Source organism: Semicossyphus pulcher, unplaced genomic scaffold, assembly GCF_022749685.1.
Source record: "Semicossyphus pulcher isolate SPU_LCO1_2020_fin unplaced genomic scaffold, fSemPul1.0.p SCAF_7, whole genome shotgun sequence".
NCBI lineage: Eukaryota > Metazoa > Chordata > Actinopteri > Labriformes > Labridae > Semicossyphus > Semicossyphus pulcher.
The window spans coordinates 32,684,627-32,708,104 of record NW_027211748.1 but is presented as its reverse complement, the minus strand read 5'-3'; the positions used below and the strand labels follow the sequence as shown (position 1 = coordinate 32,708,104).

Sequence of the window (23,478 nt, the reverse complement as noted above, 5' to 3'; positions counted from 1 at the left end):
CTCTTCCTCCTGACTCTCCCTCCTGACTCTGCCTCCTGACTCTTCCTCCTGACTCTCCCTTCTGACTCTGCCTCCTGACTCTGCCTCCTGACTCTTCCTCCTGACTCTTCCTCCTGACTCTGCCTCCTGACTCTTCCTCCTGACTCTTCCTCCTGACTCTGCCTCCTGACTCCCCCTTCTGACTCTTCCTCCTGACTCTGCCTCCTGACTCTTCCTCCTGACTCTGCCTCCTGACTCTGCCTCCTGACTCTTCCTCCTGACTCCCCCTTCCTGACTCCCCCTTCCTGACTCCCCCTCCTGACTCTTCCTCCTGACTCTTCCTCCTGACTCTGCCTCCTGACTCTTCCTCCTGACTCCCCCTTCCTGACTCCCCCTTCCTGACTCCCCCTCCTGACTCTCCCTCCTGACTCTCCCTTCTGACTCTGCCTCCTGACTCTTCCTCCTGACTCTGCCTCCTGACTCTGCCTCCTGACTCTGCCTCCTGACTCTTCCTCCTGACTCTCCCTTCTGACTCTTCCTCCTGACTCTGCCTCCTGACTCTTCCTCCTGACTCTGCCTCCTGACTCTTCCTCCTGACTCTTCCTCCTGACTCTCCCTTCTGACTCTTCCTCCTGACTCTGCCTCCTGACTCTTCCTCCTGACTCTGCCTCCTGACTCTGCCTCCTGACTCTGCCTCCTGACTCCCCCTTCTGACTCTTCCTCCTGACTCTTCCTCCTGATTCCCCCTCCTGACTCTTCCTCCTGACTCTGCCTCCTGACTCTTCCTCCTGACTCTGCCTCCTGACTCTGCCTCCTGACTCCCCCTTCTGACTCTTCCTCCTGACTCTTCCTCCTGACACTGCCTCCTGACTCTTCCTCCTGACTCTCCCTTCTGACTCTTCCTCCTGACTCTCCCTTCTGACTCTGCCTCCTGACTCTGCCTCCTGACTCCCCCTTCTGACTCTTCCTCCTGACTCTGCCTCCTGACTCTTCCTCCTGACTCTGCCTCCTGACTCTGCCTCCTGACTCTTCCTCCTGACTCCCCCTTCCTGACTCCCCCTTCCTGACTCCCCCTCCTGACTCTCCCTCCTGACTCTCCCTTCTGACTCTGCCTCCTGACTCTTCCTCCTGACTCTGCCTCCTGACTCTGCCTCCTGACTCTGCCTCCTGACTCTTCCTCCTGACTCTCCCTTCTGACTCTTCCTCCTGACTCTGCCTCCTGACTCTTCCTCCTGACTCTGCCTCCTGACTCTTCCTCCTGACTCTTCCTCCTGACTCTCCCTTCTGACTCTTCCTCCTGACTCTGCCTCCTGACTCTTCCTCCTGACTCTGCCTCCTGACTCTGCCTCCTGACTCTGCCTCCTGACTCCCCCTTCTGACTCTTCCTCCTGACTCTGCCTCCTGACTCTGCCTCCTGACTCCCCCTTCTGACTCTTCCTCCTGACTCTTCCTCCTGACACTGCCTCCTGACTCTTCCTCCTGACTCTCCCTTCTGACTCTTCCTCCTGACTCTCCCTTCTGACTCTGCCTCCTGACTCTTCCTCCTGATTCCCCCTCCTGTCTCTGCCTCCTGACTCCCCCTTCTGACTCTGCCTCCTGACTCCCCCTTCTGACTCTTCCTCCTGACTCTTCCTCCTGACTCTCCCTTCTGACTCTGCCTCCTGACTCTTCCTCCTGACACTGCCTCCTGACTCTTCCTCCTGACTCCCCCTTCTGACTCTGCCTCCTGACTCTTCCTCCTGACTCTTCCTCCTGACTCTCCCTTCTGACTCTGCCTCCTGACTCTTCCTCCTGACTCTTCCTCCTGACTCTCCCTTCTGACTCTTCCTCCTGACTCTTCCTCCTGACTCTTCCTCCTGACACTTCCTCCTGACTCCCCCTCCTGTCTCTGCCTCCTGACTCTTCCTCCTGACTCTTCCTCCTGACTCTTCCTCCTGACTCCCCCTCCTGTCTCTGCCTCCTGACTCTTCCTCCTGACACTGCCTCCTGACTCTTCCTCCTGACTCTCCCTTCTGACTCTTCCTCCTGACTCTTCCTCCTGACTCTTCCTCCTGACTCCCCCTCCTGTCTCTGCCTCCTGACTCTGCCTCCTGACTCTGCCTCCTGACTCTGCCTCCTGACCTCCTGGTTCAGATAATCGTTTGTTTTTGTTTGTGTGCAGATCCGTCATTTTCTGCCTCCTCAGATCCACGAGCTCTTCCAGAGGAAACTCAGAGACCGAGCTCTGCAGGAGATGCCAAGCTTCCGATGGTGTGCTCATGTAAGGACCTCAGAGACTAGATCAGTGCCTCTGAGCTTGGAGATTAGATCCTGAACTGGGAGACAAGATCAGGAGCTCTGATTCTAGATCAGGACCTCGGGAGACTAGTTGAGGATCTCAGAGTCTAGATCAGGACCCCAGAGTCTAGTTCAGGACCTCAGAGACTTTATGGGAAGCTTGGAGACTAGATCCTGAACTGGGAGACTACATCAGGACATTGGGAGTCTAGATCAGGATCACAGTGTCTAGATCAGGACCTCTGAGTCTAGATCAGGACCACAGTGTCTAGATCAGGACCTCTGAGTCTAGATCAGGACCTCAGGAGACTAGATCAGGACCTCAGAGTCTAGATCAGGACCTCTGAGTGTAGATCAGGACCACAGTGTCTAGATCAGGACCTCTGAGTCTAGATCAGGACCTCAGGAGACTAGATCAGGACCTCAGAGTGTAGATCAGGACCTCTGAGTCTAGATCAGGACCTCAGTAGACTAGATCAGGACCTCAGAGTGTAGATCAGAACCTCAGAGTGTAGATCAGGACCTCAGAGTCTAGATCAGAACCTCTGAGTGTAGATCAGGACCTCAGAGTGTAGATCAGGACCTCAGAGTCTAGATCAGAACCTCTGAGTGCAGATCAGAACCTCTGAGTCTAGATCAGGACCTCTGAGTGTAGATCAGGACCTCAGAGTGTAGATCAGGACCTCAGAGTGTAGATCAGGACCTCAGAGTGTAGATCAGAACCTCTGAGTGTAGATCAGGACCTCAGAGTCTAGATCAGGACCTCTGAGTGTAGATCAGAACCTCTGAGTGTAGATCAGGACCTCAGAGTGTAGATCAGGACCTCAGAGTCTAGATCAGAACCTCTGAGTGTAGATCAGAACCTCTGAGTGTAGATCAGAACCTCAGAGTCTAGATCAGAACCTCTGAGTGTAGATCAGAACCTCTGAGTGTAGATCAGGACCTCAGAGTCTAGATCAGAACCTCAGAGTGTGGATCAGAACCTCTGAGTGTAGATCAGGACCTCAGAGTCTAGATCAGAACCTCAGAGTGTAGATCAGGACCTTAGAGTCTAGATCAGAACCTCTGAGTCTAGATCAGAACCTCTGAGTGTAGATCAGGACCTCAGAGTCTAGATCAGAACCTCAGAGTGTAGATCAGGACCTCAGAGTCTAGATCAGAACCTCTGAGTCTAGATCAGAACCTCTGAGTGTAGATCAGGACCTCAGAGTCTAGATCAGAACCTCAGAGTGTAGATCAGGACCTCAGAGTCTAGATCAGAACCTCTGAGTGTAGATCAGAACCTCTGAGTCTAGATCAGAACCTCTGAGTGTAGATCAGGACCTCAGAGTGTAGATCAGGACCTCAGAGTGTAGATCAGGACCTCGGGAGACTAGTTGAGGATCTCAGAGTCTAGATCAGGACCCCAGAGTCTAGTTCAGGACCTCAGAGACTTTATGGGAAGCTTGGAGACTAGATCCTGAACTGGGAGACTACATCAGGACATTGGGAGTCTAGATCAGGATCACAGTGTCTAGATCAGGACCTCTGAGTCTAGATCAGGACCACAGTGTCTAGATCAGGACCTCTGAGTCTAGATCAGGACCTCAGGAGACTAGATCAGGACCTCAGAGTCTAGATCAGAACCTCTGAGTGTAGATCAGGACCTCAGAGTGTAGATCAGGACCTCAGAGTGTAGATCAGAACCTCTGAGTGTAGATCAGGACCTCAGAGTCTAGATCAGGACCTCTGAGTGTAGATCAGAACCTCTGAGTGTAGATCAGGACCTCAGAGTGTAGATCAGGACCTCAGAGTCTAGATCAGAACCTCTGAGTGTAGATCAGAACCTCTGAGTGTAGATCAGAACCTCAGAGTCTAGATCAGAACCTCTGAGTGTAGATCAGAACCTCTGAGTGTAGATCAGGACCTCAGAGTCTAGATCAGAACCTCAGAGTGTGGATCAGAACCTCTGAGTGTAGATCAGGACCTCAGAGTCTAGATCAGAACCTCAGAGTGTAGATCAGGACCTTAGAGTCTAGATCAGAACCTCTGAGTCTAGATCAGAACCTCTGAGTGTAGATCAGGACCTCAGAGTCTAGATCAGAACCTCAGAGTGTAGATCAGGACCTCAGAGTCTAGATCAGAACCTCTGAGTCTAGATCAGAACCTCTGAGTGTAGATCAGGACCTCAGAGTCTAGATCAGAACCTCTGAGTCTAGATCAGAACCTCTGAGTGTAGATCAGGACCTCAGAGTCTAGATCAGAACCTCTGAGTGTAGATCAGAACCTCTGAGTCTAGATCAGAACCTCTGAGTGTAGATCAGGACCTCAGAGTGTAGATCAGGACCTCAGAGTGTAGATCAGGACCTCAGAGTCTAGATCAGAACCTCTGAGTCTAGATCAGAACCTCTGAGTCTAGATCAGAACCTCTGAGTGTAGATCAGGACCTCAGAGTGTAGATCAGGACCTCAGAGTCTAGATCAGAACCTCTGAGTGTAGATCAGGCCCTCAGAGTGTAGATCAGAACCTCAGAGTGTAGATCAGGACCTCAGAGTCTAGATCAGAACCTCTGAGTGTAGATCAGAACCTCTGAGTCTAGATCAGAACCTCTGAGTGTAGATCAGAACCTCAGAGTCTAGATCAGAACCTCTGAGTCTAGATCAGAACCTCTGAGTGTAGATCAGAACCTCTGAGTGTAGATCAGGACCTCAGAGTCTAGATCAGAACCTCTGAGTGTAGATCAGAACCTCTGAGCGTAGATCAGGACCTCAGAGTCTAGATCAGAACCTCAGAGTGTGGATCAGAACCTCTGAGTGTAGATCAGGACCTCAGAGTCTAGATCAGAACCTCTGAGTGTAGATCAGGACCTCAGAGTCTAGATCAGAACCTCAGAGTGTAGATCAGGACCTCAGAGTCTAGATCAGAACCTCTGAGTCTAGATCAGGACCTCAGAGTCTAGATCAGAACTTCAGAGTGTAGATCAGGACCTCAGAGTGTAGATCAGAACCTCTGAGTCTAGATCAGAACCTCAGAGTGTAGATCAGGACCTCAGAGTGTAGATCAGAACCTCTGAGTCTAGATCAGAACCTCAGAGTGTAGATCAGGACCTCAGAGTCTAGATCAGGACCTCAGAGTGTAGATCAGAACCTCTGAGTCTAGATCAGAACCTCTGAGTCTAGATCAGAACCTCAGAGTGTAGATCAGGACAACAAACTTAACTATATTATAATATATTTATTGTGTGTGTGTATTTCAGTGTTCATTCGGCATGCTTCATGAAGCTGACAGGTTGAGGATGGACTGTCCTAGCTGTAAGAAGAGTACCTGCTGTCAGTGCAGGTCACCTGTAAGAAGCACGCACACACACACACACACACACACACACACACACACACACACACACTCTAACAGCCTCTTGTCTCTGCAGTGGTCTCCTCAACATCAGGGACTCTCCTGTCAGCAGTTCCAGGTCTGGCAGCAGCAGAACCAGCCAAACCAGAACCGCTCCCCCCTGCTCAGCTACAACAGCATCGGTACAAACTCTTTACACCAGGTCCTGGTCCTAACACCGGGTCCTGGACCTTACACCGGGTCTTGGTCTTAACATCAGTTCCTAACACTGAGGCCTGGTCCTAACACCGGGTCCTAACACTGAGGCCTGGTCCTAACACCGGGTCCTAACACTGGGTTCTGGTCCTAACACTGGGTTCTGGTCCTAACACTGGGTTCTGGTCCTAACACTGGGTCCTGGTCCAATACCCGTGGTGCTGTCAGGTGGAGTCCTCTTCCACTGCAGGAACCTAATGTGGACTCCTGGGCCATGGTTCTGGTTCTGGTTAGGTTTGGTGGTTTGGACGTGTTCAGAGCAGCTGAATGTGGACTCAAGTTCTGGTTGAAGCACAGAGCAGATAACAGAGTTCAGAACCACATGAACATGTTCTCCAAATGAACTAGGAAGAAGAACCATATGAGGTTCTGAACAGTCCAGGTTCTGATAAGAATCAGGTGACGTCCTGCAGTGGAAATGGACTTCTTCTGTCTTTATCAATAGTGTGAATGTGTGTTTAATGTGTGTGTGTGTGTGTGTGTGTGTGTGTGTGTGTGTGTGTGTGTGTGTGTGTGTGTCCTCAGAGTGTCCCAGCTGTCAGTGTGTGTTCAGTCTGTCTAAAGGAGGCTGCCTTCACTTCACCTGCTCTCAGTGTCAGCATCAGTTCTGTGGAGGCTGCAGCCAGACCTTCAGTCCCGGATCTGTGAGTCAGATTCTAATGATTCTAATCTCACTCGACTGATTCTACTCTGATTCTAGTGGTTCTACTCTTTATTGAACACAATAAGTCATATATTAACAGATGAATGAGTCAAGTCATATATATAGTCCCTGATAGTCCTTCCTGCCCTGTCCTTCCGTTTCCGGCACCATGCTAGGTGGCAGCCTGTTGCAGCAGCTCCCTTCATGTTATTTGTCTTTAATTTTTTAACTTTATTATTTTTGTTTGTGCATTTTTCAAGTTTTCGTTCGTTTTGTTCACTCTAGTAAGTGCTCATGGCTACTTTCAACTTTGGAACTTTTCTCATCTTTATTCTGTTACTATCTACACTCTTTGTAATGGAGAGCAGCACGGAGAGGAGTGAGGGCATTGGTTACATCAGCTAATTGCGCTCTCCAAGACGGTGTTACTGTGTTCAACAGACTGAACTGAAAGGCCAACACCGACGCTGTATACAAGAAGGGGATGAGCAGACTCCTGAGGAAGCTGCGGCCCTTCAACGTGTGCAGCGAGATGTTGGAGATCAACAGTCTGTTTTGGCAGTGCACTGTGCTTTGCTGTGGTCTGCTGGGGAAGCAGCATCGGAGCCGGAGATGTGAACAGACTCAACAAGCTGATTTAGAAGGCCGGCTCCGTCATCGGCTGCAAACTGGACTCTGTCACTGAGCTGGCAGAGAGGAGGACACTGAACAAACTGTCAACCATCATGGAGAACTCTGAGCACCCTCTGCACCACCTGCTGGACACACAGAGGAGCACCTTCTCCAACAGACTGGTGCAGCTCCGCTGTCACAAGGACAGATACAGGAAGTCTTTCCTGCCCAAGGGAATAACTCTGCAGCTCAGCTCTGTGGAGCAGGGAACTCACCCTGATGTCTGTGTCTCACTCAAACTGCACTCTGTTCTGCTCCTGCTAAACTTTGCACATGATTCATCTTGAACATTTAGTACCACTTCATCAGTGTATTTGCACATTAACATCTCTGTACACTGTAATGGCACATTAACACCTTGAATCACTGTGTCTGCACATTACCAACGTATACCCTGTAATTACAACTGTGAAGACTGTATGGTACATTAACACCTCTACCTCCCTGTAATGTTTGTTCACATTTAAGATATTAGTTTGTATTTTAGATTTACTTGAGTAGGTTTAATTTTCAGATATGTTTATATTTAGATATATGTACTGTATATCTACCCATCCACCCCTGATACAGTCCCGAGTCCCAGAGTCCGATTTTTAAACTCGTCTCTGACATCCTCAGGCCTGCAGCTTCTCTGCCGACTGTGCAACCAAAGGACTGCACGCACACCACCCCAGAGACTGCCTGTATCACCTGAGAGACTGGAGCGTGACTCGCCTGCACCTGCTGCTACAGGTAACAACACCTGACAGACTGCCCTGCCTACACCTGCTGCTACAGGTAACAACACCTGACAGACTGCCCTGCCTACACCTGCTGCTACAGGTAACAACACCTGACAGACTGCCCCGCCTACACCTTTTGCTACAGGTGAGAACACCTGTGATATTGTTTTGGGAGCTCAGGTGTTTGCCAGAGAAGCAGCAGCATGAAGCCTGTATGATGTGAAGGTGTGACTCCGATGTTTCAGTATTAGTTTGTTTCAGACGTCAGAGAAACTCAGATTTTAAACTTTTAAATATTTATTCAGTAAATGTAAAATATTTTGATTATTAGGGCCCAAACACCGACGGCAGCGAGGACCCTATTTTAACGCTCCAATTTATTATTTTTCTTTGGGCACAAATAAAATGCATATTTGGCGTCTTTGACATGCCCAAAAACTTGCCAAAATTTGCACATGCATCAGAAGTGCGAGAAATGTATGTGTGCTAGTGTTTTGGTGAATGGGCATGGTAAAATGGCTCTATAGCGCCCCCTCAAAGTGGAGAACATTCAGCCCCTTCAGCAGGTTTCACCCACATGTACCAAATTTGGTACACATATGTATCATCTCAGGACCGACAAAGACGTCTATTATAGACATACCCTAAACCCAACAGGAAGTCAGCCGTTTTGTATTTAGTGGTAATTTGTGGCCTATTTTTTTTATTTTTACAGGGTCCATACTTTGACGAAGTGACTCCAAGTGACTTCATCCGATTATATAACCTTAACTCGGTCAGTGTATTGACAAGACATTGACGACCAAAAGTTAGCTTGAGTTTTGGTCAAGGGGCGTGGCCATTGAAAGAGATTGAAGTTTGATGTTTTTGGCCTTTTGCCAAAAAACTGAAAATCGTTGTAACTCTCGTGTAGAATGTTAAATTTTCACATGTATGCTTCCCAGCCTGAACACATTCATATAGTAATATTCAGTGATAGTCATAACGCCACCTATAGGCGACAGGAATTGACAAAGAAATTCATGCTTTACGCTTCAAGCTACTGCTCGTAGACAGTACAAAATATCCACCTCAAATTTCAGTCAGCAAAGCCTAAAGACCTGGATTAAGGTTTGTAGAAAAATCTGAGAGTTTTCGTCAGATTGTGTTTCCTGGGCGGCGCGGCAAAGACAACCTTCGCCATGAAGCCTCGCCATAACATTTATGCTGCTATAACTCGCCTGTACGTCATCATATCTGTACTAAATTTCATGTGCTTGATAGAGGTGTGAGGGCCCATTCATCGCCACTTGCGGCTTTAATTATTTTTGGAGCGAGTACATTAGTTTCTGGTCGACCCAGACTCACCCGATTCTGTGTTTCAGTTTCAGTATCACAGGTGTTTCAGGTGTTTCAGGTGTTTCAGTATCACAAGTTTTTCAGGTGTTTCACTATCACAGGTGTTTCAGTATCACAAGTTTTTCAGGTGTTTCACTATCACAGGTGTTTCAGTATCACAAGTGTTCCAGGTGTTTCAGTATCACAGGTGTTTCAGTATCACAGGTGTTTCAGTATCACAAGTGTTCCAGGTGTTTCAGTATCACAGGTGTTTCAGATGTTTCACTATCACAGGTGTTTCAGGTGTTTCAGTATCACAGGTGTTTCAGGTGTTTCAGTCTCACAGGTGTTTCAGTATCACAGGTGTTTCAGGTGTTTCAGTATCACAGGTGTTTCAGGTGTTTCACTATCACAGGTGTTTCAGGTGTTTCAGTATCACAGGTGTTTCAGTATCACAGGTGTTTCAGTATCACAGGTGTTTCAGTATCACAAGTGTTTCAGGTGTTTCACTATCACAGGTGTTTCAGTATCACAGGTGTTTCAGGTGTTTCAGTATCACAAGTGTTTCAGGTGTTTCACTATCACAGGTGTTTCAGGTGTTTCACTATCACAGGTGTTTCAGTATCACAAGTGTTTCAGGTGTTTCAGTATCACAGGTGTTTCAGGTGTTTCAGTATCACAGGTGTTTCAGTATCACAAGTGTTCCAGATGTTTCACTATCACAGGTGTTTCAGGTGTTTCAGTATCACAGGTGTTTCAGTATCACAAGTGTTCCAGATGTTTCACTATCACAGGTGTTTCAGGTGTTTCAGTATCACAGGTGTTTCAGTATCACAAGTGTTCCAGATGTTTCACTATCACAGGTGTTTCAGGTGTTTCAGTATCACAGGTGTTTCAGGTGTTTCAGTATCACAGGTGTTTCAGTATCACAAGTGTTCCAGATGTTTCACTATCACAGGTGTTTCAGGTGTTTCAGTATCACAGGTGTTTCAGGTGTTTCAGTATCACAGGTGTTTCAGTATCACAGGTGTTTCAGGTGTTTCAGTATCACAGGTGTTTCAGTATCACAAGTGTTCCAGATGTTTCACTATCACAGGTGTTTCAGGTGTTTCAGTATCACAGGTGTTTCAGGTGTTTCAGTATCACAGGTGTTTCAGGTGTTTCAGTATCACAGGTGTTTCAGTATCACAGGTGTTTCAGGTGTTTCAGTATCACAGGTGTTTCAGGTGTTTCAGTATCACAGGTGTTTCAGTATCACAGGTGTTTCAGGTGTTTCAGTATCACAGGTGTTTCAGTATCACAAGTGTTCCAGGTGTTTCAGTATCACAGGCGTTTAAGGTATCAGGGTCTCACAGCTCTATGGTGCACAGGTGAATGCGCTGACCGTTTGTTGTCTCAGTATTACAGTGTGTCTCCCACCTGGTTGGAACCAGCCAAGTGCAGCTCACCAGACACCAGTCAGACAGGTAAGGCGTCTTAGACTTTAGACTTTTTTGTCCCCAGTGAGGAAATTCTTTTTCACAGCCAGAACTCCGAGACCAACACCACATGTAACATCATAAACATCAGACAGCAACATCAAAGAAGTACATACAACTGTTGTATACATTACCAACCAACAAACAATGCCCGCTCAGCTGGGCCTTCTATTATTCGCCGTCTTTCTGCTTCTCAGGTAGAGTCTAGCCTCTCCCACCTGTTTGATTGAATGGTGTGTTCATCTTCAGGAGTGTGTTCGGTTCTGGAGCTGAGAGACGACGGCAGCAGAGGGGAGGAGCAGTGTGGAAGCCCCGCCCCCCCTGAATTCAGAGGATACTGCCAGTAAGACCAGACCACCAATACACCTGTTTACCTGTGCAGATGTGTTTATGACCAGTCTCCACCCATCTGTTCTTTCAGGTCGCACTATAAGGAGCGTTTGGTGGAGCTCGTCAACCGTTGCCATGGCGACCCGGTGGTCCTCTTCAGCCCGGCAGAGATGAAGGCAGAGCTGCGACGGTGGCACATTGCCGTGCCAAACAAGAAACCAGATGAACCAGAGCAGCTGTTCACACAGCGCCTCCGCCTGGTCAGTGACATCATCATCATTAAGAATAAAACGGGGCCGACGGTTTCAGTTAATTTTCAGCCAATCACAGCGCAGCTCTCTGTCTCCTCAGACTCTGACCCATAGTGTTCCACTCAGGAGGCAGCTTTCCACTAAATGAAGACCTCTGACCTCTGCTGGGACTGCCGGATCTCTGCCCACTTACCTGCTGCTCAGAGACTGAGAAAAACTAAAATATACTAAATATAGATACTATATTTCTACTATATTTAGATGGAAATACTAAAATAAAGGTCCTCAATCCCAGTGACATCATCTGTGACATCGTCAGTCTGCTGTACTCCAGCTGAAGGCTTCTGAATGGCTCTTTAGGGGCCGTGGAAACACAACAAAAAACTTTGGTAGAAAAAGGGATCAAAAATGGAGCCTGTCAGAACTGATGATAGCCTTAACAAGCTAACAATGCTAACACGTCTCTACTAAGTCTTTAAGTATCCACCTTTGTACCTGTTAGCACCTGTTGGCATGTTATTGCAGCTGAAAGGAGAGCTGTGTGTCCGTATAATCCTCAATCTTTTACCTTATTTCTTCTGCTCTTTAACGGTTTTAATATCTATATATTTAATAAATATTTAATAAAAATGTCTTAATACACTTCCTCTTCTTTGTTCCCATGACACCCTGCAGACGTTAGCTTTTTTAAAATAAGTTAATTTGTTCAGAACTGAGTTTATCGACTGAAAATGGATTTGATGACTCAAAAATGAAAAAAGGATTTTAGTGAGGTCGTGGAATAATGAACACAAATCTTGAAATCTTAACGCAGCGCCCGTCGTCTCGTCGCTACGCCCATCACCCTTTGAGCTGTTAAGGTGATATTCATTATCCTGGATTACAGATGTTTTACCCAGAATGCACTGCACTTGATGCCATGCAGATGTGTAACCAGACCCAGCCGCAAATGAGTTTTTATGATAAACTTTATTTATATCAAACTAAATACATAAAATCTGCTGTAAATCCCACAATGCATTGCTCTTCCTCACTGCCCGAGTGTTGGAGCGTCGTCTCTAGCTGGACTGAAGGAGTCGATTTCTTTGACGATACTCTCGGCAATGGTTCTGCTGTTGGCAGCAACGATTCTTCTGGACATCAGGTCCACCGCTCCTCCTGAACAAAGACAGACAGACAGGTTAAACCCTTTAACACCTGTCTCACTCTCCACACTTCAACCATCAGCAGCAACACAGAGGCAGCGTCTGTACCTTCCACATCCATCAGGACTCCCCCGGCCTCTGAGACGATCAGCGAGCCAGCAGCAACGTCCCAAATGTGGATCCCGATCTCGTAATACGCTTCGACACAGCCAGACGCCACCATGCACATGTTGATAGCTGCAGTTCCTGCTCCGCGCACCCTACACAAAGACACGCACACTGAATAACACACTGCACAAAGACGCACACTGAATAACACACTGCACAAAGACACACACTGAATAACACACTGCACAAAGACACGCACACTGAATAACACACTGCACAAAGACGCACACTGAATAACACACTGCACAAAGACACGCACACTGAATAACACACTGCACAAAGACGCACACTGAATAACACACTGCACAAAGACACACACTGAATAACACACTGCACAAAGACACACACACTGAATAACAAACTGCACAAAGACACACACTGAATAACAAACTGCACAAAGACACACACTGAATAACAAACTGCACAAAGACGCACACTGAATAACACTGCACAAAGACACACACTGAATAACACACTGCACAAAGACACACACTGAATAACAAACTGCACAAAGACACGCACACTGAATAACAAACTGCACAAAGACACACACTGAATAACACTGCACAAAGACACACACTGAATAACACACTGCACAAAGACGCACACTGAATAACACTGCACAAAGACACACACTGAATAACACTGCACATAAACACACACTGAATAACAAACTGCACAAAGACGCACACTGAATAACACTGCACAAAGACACACACTGAATAACACACTGCACAAAGACACACACTGAATAACACTGCACAAAGACACACACTGAATAACACACTGCACAAAGACACACACTGAATAACAAACTGCACAAAGACGCACACTGAATAACACTGCACAAAGACACACACTGAATAACACACTGCACAAAGACACACACTGAATAACAAACTGCACAAAGACGCACACTGAATAACACTGCACAAAGACACGCACACTGAATAACACACTGCACAAAGACACACACACTGAATAACACACTGCACAAAGACACACACACTGAATAACACACTGCACAAAGACACACACTGAATAACACTGCACAAAGACACGCACACTGAATAACACACTGCACAAAGACACACACACTGAATAACACACTGCACAAAGACGCACACTGAATAACACACTGAATAACACACTGCACATAAACACGCACACTGAATAACACACTGCACAAAGACACACACACTGAATAACACACTGCACAAAGACACACACTGAATAACACACTGCACATAAACACGCACACTGAATAACACACTGCACAAAGACACACACACTGAATAACACACTGCACAAAGACACACACTGAATAACACACTGCACATAAACACGCACACTGAATAACACACTGCACAAAGACACACACACTGAATAACACACTGCACAAAGACACACACACTGAATAACACACTGCACAAAGACACACACTGAATAACACACTGCACATAAACACGCACACTGAATAACACACTGCACAAAGACACACACACTGAATAACACACTGCACAAAGACACACACTGAATAACACACTGCACAAAGACACGCACACTGAATAACACACTGAATAACACACTGCACAAAGACACACACTGAATAACACACATAAACACACACTGAATAACACACTGCACATAAACACACACTGAATAACACACTGCACAAAGACACACACACTGAATAACACACTGCACAAAGACGCACACTGAATAACACTGCACAAAGACACGCACACTGAATAACACACTGCACAAAGACACACACTGAATAACACACACACTGAATAACACACGGCACATAAACACACACTGAATAACACACTGCACAAAGACACACATACTGAATAACACACTGCACATAAACACTCACTGAATAATACACTGCACATAAACACACACTGAATAATACACTGCACAAAGACACACATACTGAATAACACACTGCACAAAGACACACACTGAATAACACACTGCACATAAACACACACTGAATAACACACTGCACATAAACACTCACTGAATAATACACTGCACATAAACACACGACCGAGGGTGCACACTTGGAAGCTCTACTGTTAACCTTCGCACACATTTACACAGCTTTATGTTTCCTTACCTCGAGGTGCGCTGCATATTGACACCACCATGCCCCATATGCGTGTTTGGTGAGGGAAACGGAGTGCTCCATTTCCGGATATTAAATATCCCGATACACTGCACGTTCATGATCACGTGAGGTCATAATACCGTCTTTTGTATGTATATATATTTGCCAAATATGTTGTTTTGGTTTGATTAAGATGGTTATTAAAATATATAAAATCTTATTATAAAATGTGTTAAAAGTTTAAAGCTCCTGGCACTTAAAATAATAAGTAAAATAATACATTTACGGTAAAAACGTATGTTATTAATAACGCCCAGTGGGAGGGGCTTCAGGTATATAAGGTGCTGCCTTGGACTTTAGAAGTCAGTCTGGAGTTTGTTACAGAGCAGGTAACTGCTGAAAAACTGTTATTGCATTGCTGCTATTTGTTGTGTGTTTTTTTGACAGTGAGTTTATGTGGAACTCTTGCATCATTTGTTTGTACATTTTATATATACAGTATTTTTCCTGTTTTTTTTCCACATTTTGGTTGTAAATACTCACTGCACTTTGGGAGGCTTGTAAAAATAAATTATACCATCACTGCATTTTTCGACTACACCTGTGTTTTTCCCAATCGTTTGGAGGAGTTTGAGAGAGAACCCCGCAACAAACACAAAACACACTGAATAACACACTGCACAAAGACACGCACACTGAATAACACACTGCACAAAGACACACACACTGAATAACACACTGCACAAAGACACGCACACTGAATAACACACTGCACAAAGACACACACACTGAATTACACACTGCACAAAGACACACACACTGAATAACACACTGCACAAAGACACACACACTGAATAACACACTGCACAAAGACACGCACACTGAATAACACACTGCACAAAGACACGCACACTGAATAACACACTGCACAAAGACACACACACTGAATAACACACTGCACATAAACACACACTGAATAACACACTGCACAAAGACACGCACACTGAATAACACACTGCACAAAGACACACACACTGAATAACACACTGCACAAAGACACACACACTGAATAACACACTGCACAAAGACACACACACTGAATAACACACTGCACAAAGACACACACACTGAATAACACACTGCACAAAGACACGCACACTGAATAACACACTGCACAAAGACACACACACTGAATAACACACTGCACAAAGACACACACACTGAATAACACACTGCACAAAGACACACACACTGAATAACACACTGCACAAAGACACGCACACTGAATAACACACTGCACATAAACACACACTGAATAACACACTGCACAAAGACACGCACACTGAATAACACACTGCACATAAACACACACTGAATAACACACTGCACAAAGACACGCACACTGAATAACACACTGCACATAAACACACACTGAATAACACACTGCACAAAGACACGCACACTGAATAACACACTGCACAAAGACACGCACACTGAATAACACACTGCACATAAACACACACTGAATAACACACTGCACAAAGACACACACTGAATAACACACTGCACAAAGACACGCACACTGAATAACACACTGCACAAAGACACACACACTGAATAACACACTGCACAAAGACACACACACTGAATAACACACTGCACATAAACACACACTGAATAACACACTGCACAAAGACACACACACTGAATAACACACTGCACAAAGACACACACACTGAATAACACACTGCACAAAGACACGCACACTGAATAACACACTGCACATAAACACACACTGAATAACACACTGCACAAAGACACGCACACTGAATAACACACTGCACATAAACACACACTGAATAACACACTGCACAAAGACGCACACTGAATAACACACTGCACAAAGACACACACACACTGAATAACACACTGCACAAAGAAACACACACTGAATAACACACTGCACATAAACACACACTGAATAACACACTGCACAAAGACACCGACACACTGAATAACACACTGCACAAAGACACACACACACTGAATAACACACTGCACAAAGAAACACACACTGAATAACACACTGCACATAAACACACACTGAATAACACACTGCACATAAATACACTGAAGTACTAGTAGTACTGCAGTTACAGTAGTAGTGCTGCAGTATCAGTTGTACCCGTGTATGGGGATGCTGACGATGTTTCTCAGGCTGGTGAAGATTCTGTCGACAGTTTCGGTGTCTCTGCTGGATCCAAACTCGGTGGCAATGATCGACTGTCGGATGTCTGACAGAGAGAAACAGTCAGGTCAGACTCTTCATGTTGTGCTCAGTTGTTTTAACAGATTTAAAAGTCAAACAGTAACGAGTTCACATGTTATTATTTAAAGAGCCAGTCACCCTGTCTGCTGCAGACATTCTGAACCTGAATATTTTCTGATGAAGCTCTTCGTGTCACCGATCTCCGTGTTACTGATCTTTGTGTCACCGATCTCCGTGTTACTGATCTTCGTGTCACCGATCTCCGTGTTACTGATCTTTGTGTCATCGATCTTCGTGTTACTGATCTTCCTGTCACCCATCGTCTTCGTGTTACCGATCTTTGTGTTACTGATCTTTGTGTCGTTGATCTTCCTGCTATCGATCTTCGTGTCATCGATCTTCGTGTTACTGATCTTCCTGTCACCCATCGTCTCCGTGTTACTGATCTTTGTGTCATCGATCTTCGTGTTACTGATCTTCCTGTCATTGATCTTTGTGTTATCGATCTTTGTGTTATCGATCTTTGTGTCATTGATCTTTGTGTTATTGATCTTTGTGTTATCGATCTTCGTGTTATCGATCTTTGTGTTATTGATCTTTGTGTCATTGATCTTTGTGTCATTGATCTTTGTGCTATCGATCTTTGTGTTATTGATCTTTGTGTCATTGATCTTTGTGTCATTGATCTTTGTGTCATTGATCTTTGTGTCATTGATCTTTGTGTTATCGATCTTTGTGTCATTGATCTTTGTGTTATTGATCTTTGTGTCATTGATCTTTGTGTTATCGATCTTCGTGTTATTGATCTTTGTGTCATTGATCTTTGTGTCATTGATCTTTGTGCTATCGATCTTTGTGTTATTGATCTTTGTGTCATTGATCTTTGTGTCATTGATCTTTGTGTTATCGATCTTTGTGTCATTGATCTTTGTGTTATTGATCTTTGTGTCATTGATCTTTGTGTTATCGATCTTTGTGTCATCGATCTTTGTGTCATTGATCTTTGTGTTATTGATCTTTGTGTCATTGATCTTTGTGTTATCGATCTTCGTGTTATTGATCTTTGTGTCATTGATCTTTGTGTTATTGATCTTTGTGTCATTGATCTTTGTGTCATTGATCTTTGTGTCATTGATCTTTGTGTCATTGATCTTTGTGTTATCGATCTTTGTGTTATTGATCTTTGTGTCATTGATCTTTGTGTCATTGATCTTTGTGTTATCGATCTTTGTGTCATCGATCTTTGTGTCATTGATCTTTGTGTTATCGATCTTTGTGTCATTGATCTTTGTGTTATTGATCTTTGTGTCATTGATCTTTGTGTTATCGATCTTTGTGTCATCGATCTTTGTGTCATTGATCTTTGTGTTATTGATCTTTGTGTCATTGATCTTTGTGTTATCGATCTTCGTGTTATTGATCTTTGTGTCATTGATCTTTGTGTTATTGATCTTTGTGTCATTGATCTTTGTGTCATTGATCTTTGTGTTATCGATCTTTGTGTTATCGATCTTTGTGTCATCGATCTTTGTGTCATCGATCTTTGTGTTATCGATCTTTGTGTCATTGATCTTTGTGTTATCGATCTTCGTGTTATCGATCTTTGTGTCATTGATCTTCGTGTTATTGATCTTTGTGTCATTGATCTTTGTGCTATCGATCTTTGTGTTATTGATCTTTGTGTCATTGATCTTTGTGTCATTGATCTTTGTGTCATTGATCTTTGTGTCATTGATCTTTGTGTCATTGATCTTTGTGTTATTGATCTTCGTGTTATCGATCTTTGTGTTATTGATCTTTGTGTCATTGATCTTTGTGTCATTGATCTTTGTGTTATTGATCTTTGTGTCATTGATCTTTGTGTCATTGATCTTTGTGCTATCGATCTTTGTGTCATTGATCTTTGTGTTATTGATCTTTGTGTCATTGATCTTTGTGTTATTGATCTTTGTGTCATTGATCTTTGTGTCATTGATCTTTGTGTTATTGATCTTCGTGTTATCGATCTTTGTGTTATTGATCTTTGTGTCATTGATCTTTGTGTCATTGATCTTTGTGTCATTGATCTTTGTGTTATCGATCTTTGTGTCATCGATCATTGTGTCATTGATCTTTGTGTCATTGATCTTTGTGTCATTGATCTTTGTGCTATCGATCTTTGTGTTATCGATCTTTGTGTCATTGATCTTTGTGTCATTGATCTTTGTGTTATCGATCTTTGTGTCATTGATCTTTGTGCTATCGATCTTTGTGTTATTGATCTTTGTGTCATTGATCTTTGTGTTATCGATTTTTGTGTTATTGATTATTGACCTTCCTGTTGAGAAACCTGCAGCGGCTCTCCGTTACAGAACGCTCCCCTGCCCCTCCGCGCTGTGAACATCTTATCTTCCAGACAGCTGTAGACCACCCCGAACTCCACCTGGAGTACAGGTACACTTCAGATACACACAGTAATACAACTGCTGATCACAACAGGTCACAGTGTAACAGAGTATAGTATGATGTAGTACACTATTGTATAGTTAAGTAGAGTATGATATGATGTAGTGTAGTTAACAGGTTGAACTCACCTGTTTGTTGACAGAGAATCCGACAGAAACAGCGACAAACGGAAATCTGTTAAAGTCATGAACAATGTGTGTGTTCATTCGTGAAGTGTGTGTTAATCCATTTTTATTAATAAACTGAAGTGATGATGTCATCAGAAAACTCACGCGTGAACAAAGTTTGTTGTCCCATCGATCGGGTCGATGATCCAGGTGGGCTCGTCAGTCAGGACACAAGCTTCACCTGCAGCCACAGACTCCTCCCCTATGAACCTGACACACACAGACACACACACACACACACACAGACACACACACACTTAAACATTTAATCGCTGTCGTTTGTAAAAAAATAAAAAAATGTTGCGTGTCTAAAACAGTTTGTTCAGAGGCACGCGCGCGCACATGCGCGCGCGCGCACACACACACACACACACACACACACACACACACACACACACACACACACACACACACACACCTGTGTGTGGGGAATTTCTCCTTCACTGATTGGATGATGAGTTGTTCCACCTTCTGGTCAGTTTGTGTCACCAGATCAACCGAAGAACTCTTTGTCATCACCTTCCTGTCGTCCTGCAGAGCCTCCCGCACCACCTGATCAACACACCTGTTCAATACACCTGAGGGCTATTGCACAAAACCTGGATGACGGATTCAGCCGGGATGTTCCGGTTATCCTGGCTGAATTTAGCCGTGACTCGGTTGCACAAAAGCAGGGGCACATAGGTTACCATGGAGCTTTATTGTGTGCAGCTCCACACCAGGCTAACAGCCAGGCTTGGTTACTCTTGGTGCCTGATTAGTTCAGTCAGCTGTTGGTCTCTCATATGCTAATAGTAGACCTGTTGACTTCAACTGTTACAATTACGATTACCTCAGCCTTTATCATCACTCTGCTTCTCTCGCTAATTTATTTATTTATTTATTTTGCTAATCTTCACCCTAGTCTACCACTTTTATTGGCATTGTAACCATAAGTATGTGTCTGTTGTTGTTGTAACAAGAACATATGTTGTTGTTGCTCTCTCTGCCTGTCTCTATCCTGCATCTCCTTCTATTCCATTTTCGGCCCGTCCAGTCTCTTCAGATGTTCAACATGAGTCTGGTTCTGCTCGAGGTTTCTGCCTGTTAAAGGAAGTTTTTCTGCCAATATGCCGAATGTTGCTAAGTGCTACTCATGGTGGATTGATGTTGGGCCTCTCTTTAAATAACTTAACAAAGAGTCGGTCTAGACCTGCTCTTTCTGTAAAGTGTCTCGAGATAACTCTGGTTATGATTTGGAGCTATACAAATAAAATTTGATTGATTGATTGATTGATTGATTGATCATGCCTCTCAGTCCGTGGTCATCTGTGTGTTTTTATTAGCTTGAATTAAAATATCACAGATACGGATCATTCAGTTAAATATGCCGACTGTTATTTTAATTGTAACCATTATCATTTTTAAATTCATTTTATTTATCAGTTCAATCAATGACTTTCATTGTTACTATCAGGCATACAGGTTAGGGTTAATCCTGAGAATGCTTTCAGACGAGTGTTTTGGGACTGTTGGACCCGTTGGCGCTCCCAGACAACTACCTGTACGAGAGATATCGATTTTCTGGTGATGACATCTGTTACCTGTGCAGACTGCTGGACCCCATAATTCAGCACCGCACTGGAGCCACGCCCCCACCGCCCCACAGATGGTCTGTGTCGCGCTGCATTTCTTTGCAAGTGGCCCGTTTGAGAAGCTGAATAAAGGCACGATGTGCTGCGTGATCAGAAATGTGTATTCAGTATCAAAATCAGAGGCTCACATGTTCATCACCTTCCCTGACCACAGAAGAGTTTGCTACATTAAAGGATTAAGTCATTTTTACACCTCATTTGTACATTGTGGTCAACAATCCCGGCACTGAGCAGCCTGCACAATGTTGTTCATCTTTACTTGCTGCCAGGTCCTCCTCTGTCCAGCCACGTTTGTTCTGTATTCATGTATTCTTGCATTGTGGGCAAGTGTTTGTAATCAGTCTTGTTACGACTGTAGTCTGAATGTGTTTTTAATTATTACTGTTAGTTGTGTATGTGCCTGTGTTGAATGTTAGTGAGTGGGTATTCACAGAAGTATGCAGTTGGCTGCGTCTGAAAGCAGCTGACATAAGAAGCCGGAGTGACATCACCACAGCGGCATGACGAGTCCCGTCTCCCTCTGCTTCCAACCGAACACGTTTTGTTTTAGATTTGTATAAAAAGACGTAGGGGTGAAACTTTTTTATTTGAGGTCGTTTCTCCTGTTTACATCAGTTAGGGAGGTCAGGGGTTTATTTTCTTTGTTAGGTTAGATCATTTGCCCTCAGAGTCAGACTTCTTTATTTTAATTCATCTGTCAAACTTAAATTATAACACACACCTCTCCAGCTCGGCGGGCGGCGGCCACAGCGTGGTCCATGGCGTTCTGCCAGAGGTCGGCCATGTTGGAGGAGCAGCTCCTTATAAAGACAGGAAACAGCAGAAGAAGAAGAATGTGTGATGTCATTGTCAGGCTGCAGCTGATTGGACAGACAGGGTGATTAATAGATACACTCGTGGAGTTATGACAAGGGCCTAATTCATTAGCTGCTAATGAGCTAGTTAACCACCATGTTTCCCGCAGAGTGAGATTCTATCTGTGGTGGCAGCTGAGCAAAGACTGAAGCAGCTCAGGCAGCGAGGCAGGTAATCGACCTGTACCTGGTAACCCACTGGACCCGGTCTCCTCATCACCTCGTCACCCGTCTTCTCTGCAGGAAAAGCCAACAACAGTCCTGACGGCCTGCATGGGCTGCCACTAATAAATCACTGAGCGAACGAGCTAATAAGCAGGTATGGTGAGCACAGACACAGATAGCCGCCAATCAGTGCTAACATAAATCACAGTATCATGTGACTGAGTGTAAAACAGTGTGTGCGACGTGTTGGACGGTCTGTTCGTCCAATAAAGCGCACACACAGATTATCTGTCTGATATTTACATGAACAAATCTCCAACAGGCTCCAACAGCACAAACACGGCCCAGAGGTTACGTTCAGTGACTGGGTTAGCTGAGGGGACACCTAGCAGACAGCTAGCAGCTCCCACCTGTCACTTAAAGAGGCCACGCCCCTAATGACGCATCACTTTAAAGACCGGGTAAAGCACAAATAGATTTCAGTTCTGAGTTTGTCACTCCCAGGCACCCTGCCAAATTTGAGTGATGGATGAAATCACAGATTATTTAGGATGATAGTTCAGAGTGGTGATATGTTTCATCAACAATACCAGAACATCGCACGTAACATTCTCAGAACGTACTTAGCACAAAACATTTCCAGCTTTTAAACAGTTAAAGGTCTCTTCACATACAACTACTCTCCAACATGTTCAATATGTTAACAAACAAGTGTCTGAAAATAATTTCCCTACAGATTTTAACTGATGAGCAGTAATAACCGGTCGTACGTGATAACGTCTCAAGGAGCCGTAAGGTGTCCGTGCTGCGAGTCTTTTTCTTTTTTTGCCCCCAAAAACTTTATTGTAGAAAATTCACATTTACAAAGTGTATACGAAGTATGTAAATGCAAACATTCACTACATTCATAAAACTGAAGCTGAATCAGCAGACATAACTTTAAAGACACAAAACATTACACAAGCACAATAGAGTATAGTATATTATATTAAAATAAATAAAACTAATGTTGGTGGTCAGTACTGAAGACATTTCAATAGTGAGAACGTTTTTAATTAATCCATCGAGATTTGGTCAAACACATCCCTGAACACGACAGAGTGACGCTCCGTTTATTAACGTGAATGTTTAACGTGACGGAGGAGCCGCTTCCACCAAATACAACAACTTTTAACTCATTAATCTCACCTGCGGTCAGTCCGGCGATGATCTTCTGCTGCTGCCGCGGATCAGCGGCTCCGCTCACTTCCGGGTTTCT

The 23,478-nt window shown here is 44.7% G+C and overlaps 2 protein-coding genes across 4 annotated transcripts in view; one reads left to right on the top strand and one right to left on the bottom strand.

Moving 5' to 3' along the window:
- The window catches only part of LOC138611691 (E3 ubiquitin-protein ligase RNF31), a 27,168-nt gene extending 14,149 nt beyond the window's left edge, over window positions 1–13,019 (top strand). The window contains exons 11-19 of one of the 3 annotated variants that reach the window (XM_069684886.1): window positions 2,141–2,239; window positions 5,492–5,581; window positions 5,663–5,768; window positions 6,367–6,485; window positions 7,775–7,888; window positions 10,595–10,661; window positions 10,923–11,016; window positions 11,095–11,263; window positions 11,355–13,019. In XM_069684886.1, the coding sequence (XP_069540987.1) occupies window positions 2,141–2,239; window positions 5,492–5,581; window positions 5,663–5,768; window positions 6,367–6,485; window positions 7,775–7,888; window positions 10,595–10,661; window positions 10,923–11,016; window positions 11,095–11,263; window positions 11,355–11,402 (906 nt within the window). In that variant the 3' untranslated portion in view covers window positions 11,403–13,019. Of the gene's footprint in view, window positions 1–2,140; window positions 2,240–5,491; window positions 5,582–5,662; window positions 5,769–6,366; window positions 6,486–7,774; window positions 7,889–10,594; window positions 10,662–10,870; window positions 11,017–11,094 lie in introns of those variants that run through there. The other 2 variants (XM_069684885.1, XM_069684887.1) reach the window with 2 other exon arrangements.
- Window positions 12,205–23,478, bottom strand: impa1 (inositol monophosphatase 1). Its single transcript, XM_069684890.1, has 9 exons — window positions 23,409–23,478; window positions 21,923–22,001; window positions 19,986–20,119; window positions 19,673–19,777; window positions 19,529–19,574; window positions 19,269–19,377; window positions 16,872–16,980; window positions 12,508–12,659; window positions 12,205–12,412 (listed from the first exon to the last, which is right to left on the bottom strand). The coding sequence occupies exons 2-9, from the start codon at window positions 21,983–21,985 to the stop codon at window positions 12,285–12,287; spliced, it is 846 nt and encodes a 281-aa protein (XP_069540991.1). The 5' UTR covers window positions 21,986–22,001; window positions 23,409–23,478; the 3' UTR covers window positions 12,205–12,284.